The sequence below is a fragment of the Danio rerio genome, chromosome 14 (assembly GCF_049306965.1).
Source record: "Danio rerio strain Tuebingen ecotype United States chromosome 14, GRCz12tu, whole genome shotgun sequence".
In the NCBI taxonomy this organism is placed as follows: Eukaryota; Metazoa; Chordata; class Actinopteri; order Cypriniformes; family Danionidae; genus Danio; species Danio rerio.
This window is the reverse complement of record NC_133189.1, coordinates 26,974,168-26,991,565: the sequence shown is the minus strand read 5'-3', so window position 1 is coordinate 26,991,565 and position 17,398 is coordinate 26,974,168. Positions and strand designations below refer to the sequence as shown.

Below are 17,398 nucleotides of genomic sequence, written 5' to 3'. Positions count from 1 at the left end.
CTTTAATATGAAATAAAAAGAGCAATCAAGAGCATTGAGTTTGCAGACAAATAAAAAGCCACACTTATCAAATGCTTTTCAAATAGTGTGTCCTGGTTCTGCTTAAATGGAGAATAAGGACGCAAGTGATAAGAGACAGATGAGGTAATTTTTGAAATGTTCTGTCATTTAAAAGAGCCAGGCTGACTGTTTTCTGTGGAGGTTTTCTGTGCAGTGGTGGTGAACGCTAGGCTGACATACAATATAAGAACGTATGACTAATGGAGCAGAATAGCAAGAGGATGCTTTATGCTATTCTGTGCTCTTGTGAAGGACATACAACTTCAGTGGAAACTTCTACTTTATAAGAATTCTAAAAGAGTACAGGCAGCTCAATGTAATTACATTTATGACTGCATTACCCATTTAGAAACCTGCAGTGGCCTTCATTTGCAGATCTTCATGTGCTGTTTTAATGCATGCTGTGTTTAAAATTCTGAATTCTGCTTAAAAATAATAGATAAGCTGTCGCTCAATGGAATTGAAAAAGAACTCTGATTCTGTCCTGGCCTTGCACTGTTGACTAACAGTAAAACCCTATGGTTCTTTCAGACTGCACATGCAATGTCTTTTCACATTTCAGATGTCCGTGACTCAGAAATGATTGCCAACACAGATGATGTACAGGAGCAGCACTGACTTACGTAAACAGACGTTGTTTGTGAAATAGTCCAGGAAGTCAGAGCACTGATCCTTCAGATTCCCGCTGGCTGAACACGAGCACCAGGGAGACACTTCGGATGTGAAATTGTCCACATAGTTTGGGGTGATTGGACTGCCTGTAATAACAAAAGACCTTTGTGTACATGATATTTGTGATTTCTATTAGCATTTTATACATAAATGAGATAATTATAAAGTAAATCTATAGAAATTACATGATATATGTGTACAAAATGTCACGTTTTGGTTTACTACATTTATTTATCTATTTATCATGATCCCCATTAGCCACTTCCAAGGTAGTGGCTATTCTACCAAGGGTCCATCAAACACAAAACAAAATTACATTCCATAACAACAAAGACCACTACAAAAACATAAAACCCAAAATTCATACTTCCAGATCAACAATCTATTTAATATTGTGCCATTAAATATTTCTTCAACAATTTTTTTTTAAACCTTATTTTACTTGTTACAAAGCATGTAATGTCTGATGGCAATTCATTCCATGTTTTCATTCCATTCATTGCATTTGTTTTTGAAACAGGTAGAAAAAAACTTCTTTTTGACACATGCCTGGTGTAAAATTATGACATTACTATATGTAAGTTGACAGTACAATACACTTGGAACGCTTGGAAAAGAAATATTTCATAGGAACACAACAGAGAAATAATTACCCTATCCTTCAGCAATAACCAACCTAAAGTTTTGTTTTGGTAAAGTTTTGTTAAAGTTTTAAAGCAGTACAAAATAAGTCATGCAGCTCCATTCTGGACTAACTGTAATTTATCCCAGTCTTTACTTGACGCACTCGATCATACCACTGAACATTAATCTAGATAAGAAAGAACCATTGCCTGCACAATTTAAGAGATACAGTACAGTGGTACAGATCTTACACATCTACTAATAAATGATAAACTCTTCCAATAACTTAACATTTTATCGATCTGTTTTGACCACTTTTACCTACTAAAAATAAGAACCCCAAGAAGCCTAATTACATCTACCTGTTCAATAGGCACACTCATCACAGACACATTTAATTTTGGTATATTTTTACTTTTAAGGTTTAATCTAAACACAATTGTAACTCCTCTTCTAAATCAGCAGATAACTTTTCAATCCAAGCTGCTAATAGATATACCTAAAGGGATACTTCAGCAGGGCAGCACGGGGACGCAGTGGGTAGCACAATCACCTCACAGCAAGAGGGTTGCTGGTTCGAGCATCAGCTGGGTCAGTTGGCATTTCTGTGTGGAGTTTGCATGTTCTCCCCTTGTTCGCATGGGTTTCTGCTAGGTGTTACAGTTTTCCCCACAGGTCTAAAATCATGTGGTGTAGGTGAATTGGGTAAGGTAAATTGTCTGTAGTGTATGAGTTTATGTGGATGTTTCACAGTGATGGGTTGCAGCTGGAAGGGCATCTGTTGCATTAAACATATGATGAATGAGTTGGTGGTTCATCCCGCTGTGGCAACCCCAGATTAATAAAGGGACTAAGCCGAAAAGAAAATGACTTGGAATGGATACTTCAGCCAAAACTCAAAGTTCATCTTTTTCTCACTCTTTACTTGCTCCAAATACAAAATCATTTCTTCTGTTGAACACACACGAAAAAAAAAGAAGATATTTTGAGAAATCTGTAAAACTGTAACTATTGACTTCCATAATATTTGTTTTTCCTACTGTGGAAGTCAGTAGTTACAGGATTTTAGCTTTCTTCAAAATATCTTCTTTAGCGTTCAAGAGAATAAAGAAAAATAGTGTATAATCGTTTAAAAACACTTAAGGATGAATAAATAGCGAGTAAATTTTCATTTTGGACTATCCTTTTGAAATATTAAAATTAAAAGATGTCATATATGTTTTGTTATATTTTAATTGATTAAAGCATTTCTGACAAAATGGTATAGATTATAAGCATAAGCAATAGAGCATAAATATTTAAATTGACAATTAATTACTTTAGGGCTGCACTGTGTGGGTGTTTGTGTGTATGAAACTTTGATGGTGAATCTTTTATAGATTTGAATCATGGTCCATAGTCTACTAATATGTAGATTTAAATAAGGTTAATTACTGAATTATTACAATATCTCATCTAGATTTTTGTCACGATCACCAGCAATCCAGGCTTGCAGATCGCTGGTAAACATGCACCATCACCCGGACTGCAATTCTATCACTTTATGAACTACATACTGTATACCATCATGCACAAACTCCAAAAAAAACTGTTTGCAGATCTCTGATTATCACACACACACAGCTGATCAATGACTGATAACATGGTCTATTTAAGGCTGGTTTATACTCTTTGTGCTGTTTGTGTTGCTCTACAATGACATTCCCACACACTTTGCTGTGTCTTGTTTTGCTGTAATATTATGAAGTGTTGTCTTTGTCTAGTCATTCCGTGGTTCTTGACCCTAGCCTTGTTTCCTTGTTTATGTTATTCATTTATGTCGATCTTGTACCGACCTTATTGCCTGTGACTTGACTATTCTGGATTGCCATCGTGCTACTGTTTGTACCTGTTGGTCATTGCCTGTCTGACCATTCTTTGTTAAATAAAGCCGTACTTGGATCCTCACTCCGTTGTCACCCGACTTCCTGGTTACAATTTTATTCCCTTGCAAGTCCTTTATTCCCTTATATCTACTAATCATTGTTGTAGAATGTAGAAAATCTGTAGAATGTAGAAAAATCTGACATTATTCAGAACAAGAAACTAGTGATATGTCGGAAATGCACTTTACAAATATGCATTTCTCTAATTTGGCAACAGTTTTTTTAGGAATATAAGTAACAGTATGTTTAATATTTTTATATGTATTACTGAAAATAATGAAATCAAATTTCCTGTCCAAAATATTATGATTAAATAAGAAATTTATTTTAAAAGGATTCTGTTTGCTCAAATGAGCAAGAAGCAGAACTAAACAAACAAAAAAGCCCATGTAAAAAAAAAACTCATAAAAAATATTGCTTTCATTCAGTTTTATTGGGAAGTGAAATCAATCTCTCCGTGACTTTGAAAGTGCCTGGCTAGTTTTATAGTCTTTCATCACAGACACACAGGTCCCTCCATGTTTCTCTGAGCAGTAAAATAACAAACGCATCATTCTCCAAATGAATTACATCAGCCTTGCTCCTGTTTTAATAAAACTGAGAAATAAACAGCCAAAATCCGGTTACCAGTTTGCAGAACAATAGCATAAAGTGGGTTTAAATGATTTACCTATCATTCCAGTGTAAGCAATAAGACAAGCTGCATAGTTTCCCTGTGTGCAGCCGGTGGCAGACTGCTCGTCTGGCTGGCAGTCGTACTGAAACTGGGCCAAACGGGACCTGTAGAACAAGCACAAGCAGTACATGTGTGGAAAGCAGCCAAGCAGACAGAATGTGTTCTAATAAGTGTGGCGGCCATACTGACATAATCATGGCAAGGTCCAAATCTGCTTCTCAAGATAAAATTTGATGTTACACTGGACATCACATGGCAATAAAACACAGTTCCAAAACGGTTCCTCTCACCAATAAATGGGATTTAACCAACCGTTTAGATTAATAATTAAGTCCCCTTATGCAGAGCTCGAAAATAGTCTTCAGATAGGTAACCATTCAATTCAATGCTTTTTTTTTTACAATAATTATCATTCCAAAGCAGCTTCACAAAAGGCGCACATCATTATATTACAGTCAAAACTAAGTAGCTGCACCGAGTAATATCATTGCGCCTACATTCTTGTTACATTCCTTGATCAATACACTATGAATGACAGTAGACATTTCCTACTGTTAATATATTGACCAAGAAGAAAGCAGCTTAATTTTCTCTTAATAAGGTATTAAAAGTCCTTAATACACAATGTAACTATAGAAATGTCAAGTTTTAAATTGGAAAAACATCAAAACCTTGGTAACACTTTATTTTCGTGGTCCATTTGAGTATTAGTAGACTGTCTGCTTAATATCTGTTGATACTGCTCCTTCAACAGACATTTAACGGACTATAAGAAACTTTGCAAGTACATGTCAACTTACACTAACCTTAACTCTAACCCCAATTCTAACCACATCTTTAGTCTACTTATAATCTAACTTGAATTAGTAGCAATGTAACCTAAATTCAACAAACAGACCAACAAAATAAATTGTGACCAAAAACTTTTTGGGGAGGCATGGGGTTTCCGGGACAAGATGGTCTATCCAGCACTCTCAGAAAAAAAGGTACAAAATTGTACCTTTTAGAGTACAAATGGCCCGTCACTGGGGTGGTACCCTAAAGGGTACAATTTTGTACCTCTGTTTAGAGGTACAAAATTGTACCTTCTACATTTGTACCATTTAAGGGACAATTTTGTACCCCCAAGGAAGGTACGAAAATGTACCTTCTTATATTATATACCATTTTCAGGGTACTGACCCAGGCATTTTGATCCTTTGGTGACTGCATGCACAAATAAATAAATAATTTTGGTTCGCAGATGTCCATTTTTATTTAGAAATGTAATCATATTTTATTACAATTCACAACTGAATGTGTCAAGTAATAAAATTACACAGCAAGTATAAACCAGACATGTAAAACAGTAAAAAGATCAATTTAGATAACAAATAAAAATTGTTCACTCACTGTACAGTAAATCATCTACACTTAATACAAAGACCACAAGAATACTGTTTAAGATTTATAAACACATTACACAGGCTACATCAAGTACTGCACTTTATAAAGTCCAAAGTATTTGTCTTTAGTCAGAATGCGCAGTCATAATAAATAATTTGCCATCAACATTTTCTCTGTATTTCAGAATGAAGGCAATGTTTCTTCTATAAATTGCATCAACAGTGCAGAAAACCAAAAACATTAGTAGCCTCTTCTTCAACATCAGTAGATTCTTCCTCAACTTCCTCAAGAAGAGTTGTAATTTGTTGTAACACAATACGTTTATGCTTTTGGTAAACATGACATGTAAGGCACTCATAACTGGAAAATGTTCTTTGATAGTCATTAGGACCACAAGTTATTTAAAAAATTGCTTTATGCATGAATGAGAGCAGTGTGCTAGATTAACTTGATGATTGTGATTATTATCCAAGAGCATTAAGAGAAACAAAAAACAAGGTTGATCACTCTGGTAACTGGAGTGGGTCGAGGCTTGTCATCGTCCACAGTTCATTCAAAACATTCCACTGCAGAAACATCAAGGTGTTCTTCAAATGAGATGGATAAAAATGTATATTCGTCCACACCATTAACCCGGCCAATCACAATGCCATCAACTCTGAAGACTGCCATGACTCGTCTTGTGGTCCAGTCGGTGGTGTCCTCCTGTACTTGAACTGTTGGATGTGGTGAAGATGATTCACTGTAAATAACAAAGCAATTATTTCATTAATATCATTGATGAAGAGAAAGTCAACATGCATAGAATGTGAAATAATTAATATTCACTGATTTAAAAAAAAGTATAACAGATAAAATGATTAATATAAAGTTCATTCACTCATTAATTTTTTGGCTTAGTCCCTTTATTAATCTGGGGTCGCCACAGTGAAATGAACTGCCCACTTATCCAGCATTTTACGCAAAAGATGCCCTTCCAGCCACAACCCAGTAATACAAACATTCATACACACTCATTCATACACACATTTATACACTACAGAAAAATTAGCTTACCCAATTCACCTATAGCACATGTCTTTGGTCTTGTGGGGAAACCGGAGCACTTGGAAGGAACCCACACGAACACGGGAAGAACAAGCAAACTCCACACAGAAATGCTAACTGACCCAGCCGAGGCTCGAACCAGCGATCTTTTTGCTGTAAGGTGACTACCCGCTTTGCAATCCTAATATAAAGAATATCAAGAATTATAAAATGCATTTATCACAGCATATACTAAACAGAAAACAACTTACGCACCTGAGTACAGCAAAATGTTGAAGTTTCTCGCTGAACAAGGCTGGCAACATGATAAGTGCTGCTGTAAAATCAATTCCTGGAACATAATATGTGGCATACAAACAAATATGAAGGAATCCATACAAAGCTAGAATTTAATAATATTAATCAAGTAGAGAAAATTTAGAAAGAGTACCTTAGAGTCAGGTCCTTAGCATTCTTCAGTTGATCTCTCATCTTTCGATGAATACCTAGAAAATAATTTGAAACATATATATGTGTACATTTATTGTTGTTTGTAAGTAAAAACCTACAAATTTAAAATAGTATGTAAGCCATTAAAACCATGGTATACAGATAATGAGAAATACTTGCATCTTGTACTGAGCCATGCTTTCATATGAAATGCCTTCACTGGTCTGATGCTGTTAGGCTGCATTCTGTTGTTCCAACTGTCCTGAAGGTCAAATGGAAACTTTAAAAACTTCTGGAAAGCAATAAGAGAAAATAATAACTATTTGTTTATTTTTAGATATTTATAAAATAGTTAAAATACTGTAAGGTATTACATTAAATATTACATTAAAGAACGAAGCATTACTTAAAACGTCGATTCATACAACGTGGTACGTTAATAATTATACATTAACATAAGCATTAACATAAGTGAAGCACCAACAATTCTGGACATGAGAGTTTGTGGACACTCCTCAACGTTAATGTAGACACTAAAATGAAGATGTGTACAGGAATACACACACCACGTTTGTAATTAGCCATGGTTACATAATCGCTCGCTTTGCTCACGGGCCGATTCCGGCTCGGATGCGGCAGCCTCGGCTCACTTACTGCTGCCCGATTGAAGCAGTCCGAATAGAGCAGTGAGTCCATAGGCATCCTGTCCGAGTACAGCAAATGGAGCCGGGCCGAGGGGTAAGTCTCCGGCAGGCGAGAAACTAGCCGGAACTGGCCCGAGTGTTTTGCTATCTGGGTTGCGATTATATTCCGCAGTGGCAACACTTATTAATAAAGCAGTAACGTAAGATATGAGGCGCGAATACGTAGGCGATAAAGTGTGTTTTTACACCGAGAAAACTAATAGCATATAGTTAACTTACTCACCTTCAATAACGTTATGTCCCGCGGTGACTTCAATATCATATTGTATTAACTTCTTTAATAAGCTGCAGACCTCTTAGCCAACTCCATCCTGCAGGCAAACGTACACCAAGCAGTCGGAGAATTTTTTCGCGGTCTTTAAGCGGGGGAAAGCCGAGGCACGAGAGTCAGACAAAAGCAGTAGAACATGGCGTCACATGTAAAAATGAAACTGAAAATATGTCATAAATACATATTTACCTGAAAAGTGTGGACTCCAAAATAGACTTTTCTTTGAAAATCGTGCGAAGTTCTGTGTAAACAGCCAGCATGAGCAAACTCGACCGCCTCAGTAACAAACACTGCCAACAAGCCGCATTCTTAAAGAGACAGCAACATCTCCACCTGAATGAAGATACTGTCACTCTGCATGATCCTTATTCTAAATCCCATTTAGGGTCTTAAACAGTAAGTAAAGACCAGTATTTACGTTTTTAATTATTAAAATTACATTCAATTCTACATTAAATTTTAAATATTTTTTGAGAAAAAATAACATTTGAATAAATTAAAAAAATAATTATTAAAGTATTTTATTCAATCAATTTATTAATTTTATATTTTTAAATTATGTATTTTAGTATTAATGTTTAGTATTAATTAATTAAAAATTAGTGTTATATGGTGTCTTGATCTTATAAGCTGAGGGTACAATTTTGTTCCTATAGGGAAACAAAATATATAATTGTACCTTTAAAGGTGCCAAAATGGTCCTTTACAGTACAATTATGTACCCAAATGTGCTATAAAAGGTACAAAAGTGTACCTTTCAAACCTAAATCTGGACGTTTGTACCTTTTTGGCCCATTTGAGTACAAAATTGTGCCCTAAGGACCAATTTGGGACCTTTAAAGGCACAATTATATATTTTGTTCCCTCTAGGAGCAAAATTGTACCCTCATTGTACCTTTTTTTCTGAGAGTGAGGGGTCTCAAACTGCTGCCTGCAGGCCATTTGTGACTACCCTCCTCCTCCCTCTGGCCCGCAACTGACGTTTAAATTATAACAAGATTCGGCAAAACATATGTTTTTGAATCGCTTCCATTGTTGTGCAGTCACATATAGCCACTTGTGGTTTTGACCCCCCACATAATGGACATTTAAACTACTGTACTATATGTTCAAGGAACTTTGGTTTCTCTCAGCGTGCAGTCAAGGATAACACACTTGCAGATTATTTCTGGGGCTGATTAAAAAATACATTGAAATATATGCCCTTAAGTGCTCTATTTTTACAAAATCTCTATTTTTGTAAACATTCAAGGGTCATTTGATTATAATCAGTTTTATACCGCCTGTATTTTGTACTCCTCTTCATGGCTTACATATTATGCTGGTGGTTAAAATATGATCATTTTGCTAATATTCGATTCAAATGGTCTTATTAATAGATCATTATATGCATATTAAGATTTGTATAAAAATGTGCCTTAGTAAAATTTGACTGCTGGCTGAATTGAACATGTTAAAGTAATGTCAATATTTTCCCCCTCTTTGTTATAGTTTTACAATAAAGATTGCTGTAAAGAAGAACAATTGCCAGTAAAGTCAAAAAAGTTAACTTACCTCATTTTGTCAGTCTCATGCTATCTGTTAAGCAATACTTGAGTAAAAAAAAATAATAATAATAATAATAATAATAATAATTATTATTATTAGTATTATTATTATTATTATTATTATTATTATTATTATTATTATTATTATTATTATTATTATTATTATTATTATGCCTATTATTCAATTGTAGTATTTTCATAGCAATTTAAACTATTCCTTCAATACATACAACAAGAAACAAAAAGGAGCTTTGATACTCTAGGGAAGAATGTCTGAGAGCATCAATTACATCAGGTTTCCACGTTTTTCTTTAGCTTGAGTATTAAAACGGCCCTCCTATGAATAGTCAGTCACTGATATGGCCTCATGCCAATTTGAGTTTGAGACCCCTGGTCTAATCTAATTTAATTATTTATGCTGAGCTAACTTCCATCAGAGATCGGCCAAATGGATTTTTAAAAAATGGTAAAACTCAACAGTTTAACTCTAGGTGACCAAAAAAATGAGTGTATTTTCTTTAAAAAGTGGAATATTCCTCTAACATTGGTTTTCTCTGTTGTCCATGGCTGTTCCACAAAAATAAAACCTGTGATCAACCAGTTGGTTTAAATGCCAAAATCATGACAACGTCTTTAATAAACAGTCCTCATAATCACAGCGTGCTGCTTTTCTTGCTGTTATTCACTAAGGCATCTGAGTCATTTAATCACTCGTTAAGAGTGAGGAAAAAATGTTACCTCACAACCAATAAATTTTTTTCATACCAGAACTGATTAGCTCCCATCGTTAATACCAATTAATCATCAACAGATGGATTTATCTTTGTTATTTATAGCGACAGACTGAATGCATGTGTCACTGCCGTATGCTAGAATAATATTAGTCTTAGATATTAGTCTTGATGAAGGACCATCTAACCTGCACTGCTCAATACTGAATTCACAATCATGTGATTTATCTGAAAACATCTGACTTCTAAAACATTTCAGGGTCTCATAACTCTGTCCAATGACCATTTATTCAAACATGGATTACAAGGATGGCGAAGAACAGCTTTTTTTCTTATCACCAGTAATATGCGAGTGTTTCTTTCTCTAGACAGCTATAGAAAAGCTGAGGCTTTATTTACTCTGAAAAAAGAAGTGCATGCAAGGTGAGTTGTTTAATCCTGCCGCCCACATGGTATGTGGCTGTCAAAGCCTCTGAAACTGACCTGCAAACATAGTCGGCCTTACAGATCCTCATCTGCGAGAGGCAGCTGGGTTTATCTTCTCCCTCATAGGAGCAGCTGGGCACGATGGTCTGTCGTCGTCTCTCCGAACAGGCCATGTCGCTGCAAGGGCAGAAAAGCAGCTCGTGGGTGTACTCTGCAGGGACTCTGTCAAAGAATCGCCGCAAGGCCTTGTTGCACCTTGATCGGTTACACAAACCCGATTTGGTGGAGGGCTTGATGCATGTTGACACATACTCGGTGCGCAGTCTCTGGCAAACGTCATCAATGTTGCAAGCTTTGGCCGCATCCAGGCAACGGTTCACTGTGCTCATCCCGATTTCAGAATCTGTGGAGAATTCAAACGTTGCAGTCGTTAGGACTGACTGAAGTGATTAAAAGTATATATACTGGCAGCTCATGGCCAGAACGGGCTATATTATGAGTTTTTGCACCAGATAGTTATAGGAACTACTGTAGCAACCAGGGCATTCTCCACAGAACTTAATTTCCCCCTCAGCCTATTTTCGGTGTTGCATTCACTCCATCACTAGGATCTCTGAAGTTACATGAGAAGTGAAGTGACGACAAATTCGATTAAGACATTTTATAAAATAGATAGCTGGAGGAGAGAAGACATTAAAAAGACGTGATTTCATTTTGCATCATAGATTTTACTGGAGATGTATATATTACGCAATTGAAAGAGCAAAAGGAGGGGGAAGAAATTAAATCACCTAAAGAGAATTGTTTTGTTACACATCACTGAGGTTGAGAAAAGAAAACAACACAGAAAACGGCAGCATTAGCCACTTACATTAGCTTTATGTATGTTTATGACTAGCAACACTAAATTATAGTGCCAATGTTTTGTATGGAAGGCTACATATAAATTGCGGGTGCACAATTTCTTTGCATCGAGATCACAATGTGTGCATCCACAACAGTCACGTTGCAGGATGTGAATTGTTGAGTCTGGACTATTGTTGACCGCAATATGCAGGATTGTAGCATCACTGCAGGGAGGAACAATAATAGAGTGAAAGTTTATCAGTTGTGTGTATGTGTTTTTAATGCATGTGACTGTGTGAGCGTTTCAAGATAGTTTAAAGCATTTAAGCACAAAACAAATGTACAGATACAGTTGTGACTTTTAAAAAGATTCACTGTATTTAATTATTAATGCAGTTAAGACTATGCAGTGTTATTTTACATCTTGTTATTTGGGTACAGAACTTGAACAATCGGAACTCCCCAGAAACCATAAACGACTGTTTGTTTCACATTTACCTTTGCTCAACTGTATTTATCTGTGATTGTAATATATTGTTTGTTTGATTTATGCATGATTCACTCTCCTACAGAATCATTCCAATCAGATTAAATTAATTACGTATTTCCAAATAAAGCAAATTCAAGCCATCTGGTGAAACTGTTCATTTCATTAGTGGTTTAGTTAGTTTTAGTTTATTTTTCTTTTGTAAAAAAATATTGGTTTTGTGTTTGTATGCATGTAGCCATCAGCCATTCCTTAAAACATACCTAACCAGCATATGCTGTCCTTTTCAGCAGGATATGAGAATGTTTCCTCTATGAAAAGTTTCCTCTGGTGCAAAAGCCCTTGTTGTTGAACAGACTTTTTATGCTGTCAAAGATTTAAAGTCAAATTCAATGTCAATGTTGCAGTCAAGATCTCAGCAGGTTGAGTTTGAGTAAAGACCTAACAGAAGACTATCTGTGACCCTTCAGTTTTATCAGATTAGTTTGTTAATTTTGGGGGTTCTATGAATCATGGATACAAACTAGTTTAAATTGATGGTTTTATCATTTTATGGACAAGACGATTTGCTATCAAGAGCTCAAAAGTTTAAATTTAAACAAACCCATATAAAATATGACAATTTATGCAAATTACAGCTGTAGTTAAAACTATTAGCCCACCTGTGATTTTTTTCTCAAATATTTCCCAAATTATTTTTAACAAAGCAAAGAATTTTTCACTGTAATTCACTAAGTCTTTTTACTATTTTCACTATTAATAATAAAATAAAAATACCAATATTTTTTTCCAATTGTCTACAGAATAAACCATTGTTATACAATGACTTGACTTACAGTAATATTACCCTAACTTGCCTATTTAACCTAGTTAACCTAGTTAAAGGTAGAGTAGGTGATCTGCCAAAATGCTAACCGGTTAGCATAACATCTTTGAAACAAAGTCCTTCCCCTGCCATCCAAAGCCACATCTCCTGAAACATGAAGGCGCGCACCTTGAAGATGACAGTAGACAACCCACTAGTTCATGTCATTTGCCAGTTAGAAAACTTTATAGCACTTCATAATACTAAAATTCCATTTGAAAAACTATAGTATATGAAGCACTTTTTTGTGTAGCAATCAAAACTTGTCATGATTTGCAATATTTCATGCATGCAGGAATCGCTGGTCTCATGCTCTCACTTGCTTTGTCCTAAAGCGACTACTGTATGCTTAGTGGTTGCCGGCGGGGTTCAGGAATTACATTTACTACTAGCATGCTATTGCAGACCAAATATTTAGAGTAGCATGGTAAACAATACAAGGAGCCCGTCAAAGGTTGTTCCACACTGTTCCAAAATGAACCAATGCGTATGTAAAACCAAATTCACCTAAGTAAAGCAAGCCAGGCGGAATAGCGCTATTGACTTATGTTTCGTTGTTAAACTTTATGAAAACCTTATGAACCTTATGAAACTGAAAATAGTCACATCAATGTAGCGCCGGAAGATTTCAGTGGCTAAACAACACTTCTGTGCATATAACCCATTCGTAAAACAACAAAATCTACATCAGGTTTGCATGACTAGAGGCCTATCTAACAGACATACTTCAACCATGGTGTCATCCTTCCTCCAGTGTGCAAAAGTAACTCCAATATTGATTCGGGATTTTAAAAAGTTTTGATTTAGCATTCGTTTTTACCACTGTCACTCTCTCATGTGCACATGGACGTGCAAAATGGCAGATCTGCATGAACAGAGGTTCGCAGTTGTACGAATCTACATTTGTTGACAGACAATTTACTTATCAGAATTATGTGAATAATCAGCCCGACAATATTTAATTAAATGAACATTTTTAGTCTCACACCTTACTCAGAATATAAAAATACATATAAACACTTTTAGATCATTTACTTTAAACATTACTAATAATTCTGACTAACTAACAAGTCTAATATTTCTAAGTTCAACTGTATGTTGGCTTAGTATCGGCAAAACACATACAAAATGAGAAACAGCACATTTCTCAAGCTCTTGATCAAACTGACATTTTGATTCTTGAGGCGGATCAGACAGCATAAGCATAACCATGCAGCACAACTGTGTAGAATGGGCGAAGATGAGCGGCCCTTTTCAATTCACAAGGTGTGTTGTGTTTTGCGACTGACAGCGGAGAGGAGAAAATGGTGAAAGCATCAAAAAAGATGAGAAACTTTGTATTTAAATGGGAGTTGAAGAATATGGGCTGACAGCCAATTTTTGTGAGGCATTTTGCTGGTCAGACTACAAACAACTAAAAGGATTTGAGTTGGATGCATCAAAACATCTGACTTCAATGGTTCTTTACAATCCCTTATGTTCTTTTTTTCAAGGCCAATTTTGGATGGATCAGTTTCTTTTTTTGATGCTATATGGAGTGGAGGAGGGTCCCAGAAAATACGATGCATATTCCTAATGTAGCATAAAACAACACTGAAGAATTTAAAATGCTGAGGAGTAAGCTCATTGTGCTGTCTGCGCAAACATAGAGTTTCATGAGAGAACTTTGCATTACAGACTTTTTTAAATTGGTTTGGTAATATTTTCATAAGCAAAAATGTACAAATTCCAATCCCCTAGTACAAAACTTTAAACACTTGTAGCACTACTAGTCATTTTTCAAATTGATGTCATTATTTCATTGTAGTTGCACACATTTTAATTCCACATAATTGTTGTTTCACAACACTAAGAACAGTTTACTAAGAGTTTAAAAATGTACCGATTGCTTGTAAAAATTTGTACCAAACCAGGCTGCAATACTACAGTTTTTTTAAGGCCCTACCATATACCTGGCGCAATAAGGTGCAAGACATCTTTGGCGCGACTTTTTGCTATTTTTAGACCAGCGCAACATAAAATTTTCACGTTTTGCACAACGTTGTTTAAATAGCAAATCCATTTGCGTCACTTTGTAGACTAATGGGTGTGCTGGTCTAAAAAAGAGATGTGTTAAGACATTTTGAGAAATTCGCTGTTTTGAGAAACTGAAAAGAGAAACTGAGAAGACTGCGCCATTGACCAACTAAAATCTGGTCTAAAGTCCAGCGCAGATTGCAATAGTTATGCGCCTATGCAGGTCCAAACACTAACACATTGCTTAATACTTACAGGATGTACAGCAATACACTTTTCTTAATTAAAATGTGACAAAAACTATTATTTTCTACATAACTATAAAACCACTACCTCCATGTCTCATCTTGTTTTTTCTTCAGTTTGTTCATGACAGTTTGCATTTGTACAATGTTTTGTACTATTAGTATTATTTATTTTATAATTGTTTATATTTGTTTTAATAAAAAAATAATAATAATAATGATTTATCCACCTGTCAGGTATTGGAGATGAATATGAATCACCATATGAGGCATAAGAATAGGATGTGTGTTTGGATATAACTCAATTTTTTATTTTTTTATCACACTTTGTCATTATTGTTTATTTATTAATCTGTTGGAAATAGTTTTGAAACAAATATTTGCACTTAACAAACTAAATTAAATATGTAAGCTAATAGATGTCTTCAGTGGCGTGAGTTTCAACCTTTTCCTTACCCCATAAAAGTAAAAAAGTAAAGTAAAGAGTAAAAGTAAAAATAAAGTAAAGAGGCTGAATGATGGAGGCGCAGATGGCCTTTTTAATCATTTTCTGGCAAAGCATTCAGTTTTTCCACTTACAAAGTCTGTCATGTAAATAGCAAATGCGTATGGTGTATGGCAACCGACTCTTAAAGGGAATGGGAGATGAGACTCTGATGTGTTTAATGCACACTATGCTCAAAACACACCTATAATTCATTAAGAGAATATGCATTAAGAATATGCATCTTTCTGTCCTTAATATAGAAAAAGTGGATTCAGACATGTCCTTAATGCTTAATGTGCTTTAGACTTTCCACCTAGATTGTTAAAATGGAGCCCTTGGTGTTTTTCCTGAAGCTTTAATAATAAAATATTTAATTTAAAACAAAACAGCAATACAACTTGGACATAAAGCATGTATAAAAATTAAATGTTGATAATGTATGTAATATTAATGTCAGGTTTAAAAAATATATTTATTTAGTTTCTTTCATTTTAGTTTGAGTAAGCTCTAAACTGTATTATTCAAGAAATTGTATTTAATTTTACTTAAAATCTAAGATTGCAAATCAAAGACTTTTAAATAAGATTTATTTATTTATTCATTTATTTATTTGTTTGTTTTTTAATTTGCTTTTGTGTTGCAAATGCATCCCATTAGATTGTAGAAAACTTATTTTTAAGATTGCTGATTTAATAGATGTTCTTTGGTTCTCAGATGTGGGAAGAATACGTTCTGCCGTCATTGTATATTGCTGTGGAAAGAAAATGTGAAAATGGGGTAATGTGGGCTGAGGTTCAGATAACTCAAATGGAGAGGCTGCGCGGAGCCACAAACCATTACGACTAAAGGAAATTTCTGATGATGTGAGAGGACGTCAAGAATGAAAATGAGATGGAACAAATTAAAAGGAATGCCGTGGAAACGTCTTTCCAAGAAATCATTTCCGCATTCTGATCAACTTCATCAAACTGAATGGCCTGCACTGTGATGTTAATGCAAAAAGCGCAGTAAATAACTAAGGCTAAGGTCAGTAAAACCTGAGAAAAATGAAAATAAGGACGCTCACGAAGTCTCTCCTTCTATTCCTTTGCGATTAATAATCACAGAATAGCCAAGAATGTCTGTCCACATCATTCACATAAGAGCTTTGTTGATTCTTACAGCTTTGATGGAAAAATCCAGCTCAGACACAAAGCTTCTACAAACAAACCGAGACTCTGTGACTAATTTCCATGGGACAGTTGAACAAAAACAAGGGCATAACTGAAGGGAATGACAGCGAATATGAGTTTCACAGCAAAACTAATGCACAGTGACTGCGACTTTCCCACACTAGAGACACAATTATGCTGCTAATACAATATTTGAGATGTTAATAAGATGTTCTGGACACCATGACATTTGGAATGAAGATTATTGTACTAGAGCCCCGTGTGTGTGTGTGTGTTTTTTTTTTTTTTCAGCTTTCGCCTCTATGTTAAATAAGTTTATCATTTAACAGAGGTCTCAGCTACATCTATTCAGTCACAATACAGAGAGATTGTGAATAAAACAGAAATTGAAATGAAATGTCTTAAAGAAACTGCAGGAACACTATCTGTGTTATGTCACATGTATGTCAAGCTATTACAAATGCTGTTTCTTTTTACAATAATGCTTTTTTAAAGTGCATTTTCTTTTATTTGTATTTTTTGTTACATCCATTTAGCATTTTAGAGTTTCTAGATTTTCTAAACTGCACTTTCTGAAAAATTATTTATACTGTAATATTATCTGAATTATTTCTGTAGAGCTAATGCTAAATGTTCAACTTCAGAAATTCAGCAAAGCATTGTCACACAAAATCCTAGCTGATCATCTTTTCCACTATCAATCATTGTCACTTATAAAACAAATAGTGCATATTCCTATTAATAACAATAGAATTTCATGTAGCTAGTGTTAAGCTGCTATG

The 17,398-nt window shown here is 35.0% G+C and overlaps 2 protein-coding genes across 3 annotated transcripts in view; both read right to left on the bottom strand.

Annotated features, from left to right (window-relative positions):
* The window catches only part of atp7a (ATPase copper transporting alpha), an 813,847-nt gene that overhangs the window by 509,057 nt on the left and 287,392 nt on the right, over window positions 1-17,398 (bottom strand). The gene's annotated exons all lie outside the window — the stretch shown is intronic.
* The window catches only part of gfra4b (GDNF family receptor alpha 4b), a 117,439-nt gene that overhangs the window by 8,280 nt on the left and 91,761 nt on the right, over window positions 1-17,398 (bottom strand). The window contains exons 4-6 of the mRNA XM_688916.9: window positions 10,556-10,901; window positions 3,952-4,061; window positions 684-818 (exon numbers count right to left, since the gene is read on the bottom strand). Coding sequence (XP_694008.4) covers window positions 684-818; window positions 3,952-4,061; window positions 10,556-10,901 — 591 coding nt within the window. The remainder of the gene's footprint in view (window positions 1-683; window positions 819-3,951; window positions 4,062-10,555; window positions 10,902-17,398) is intronic.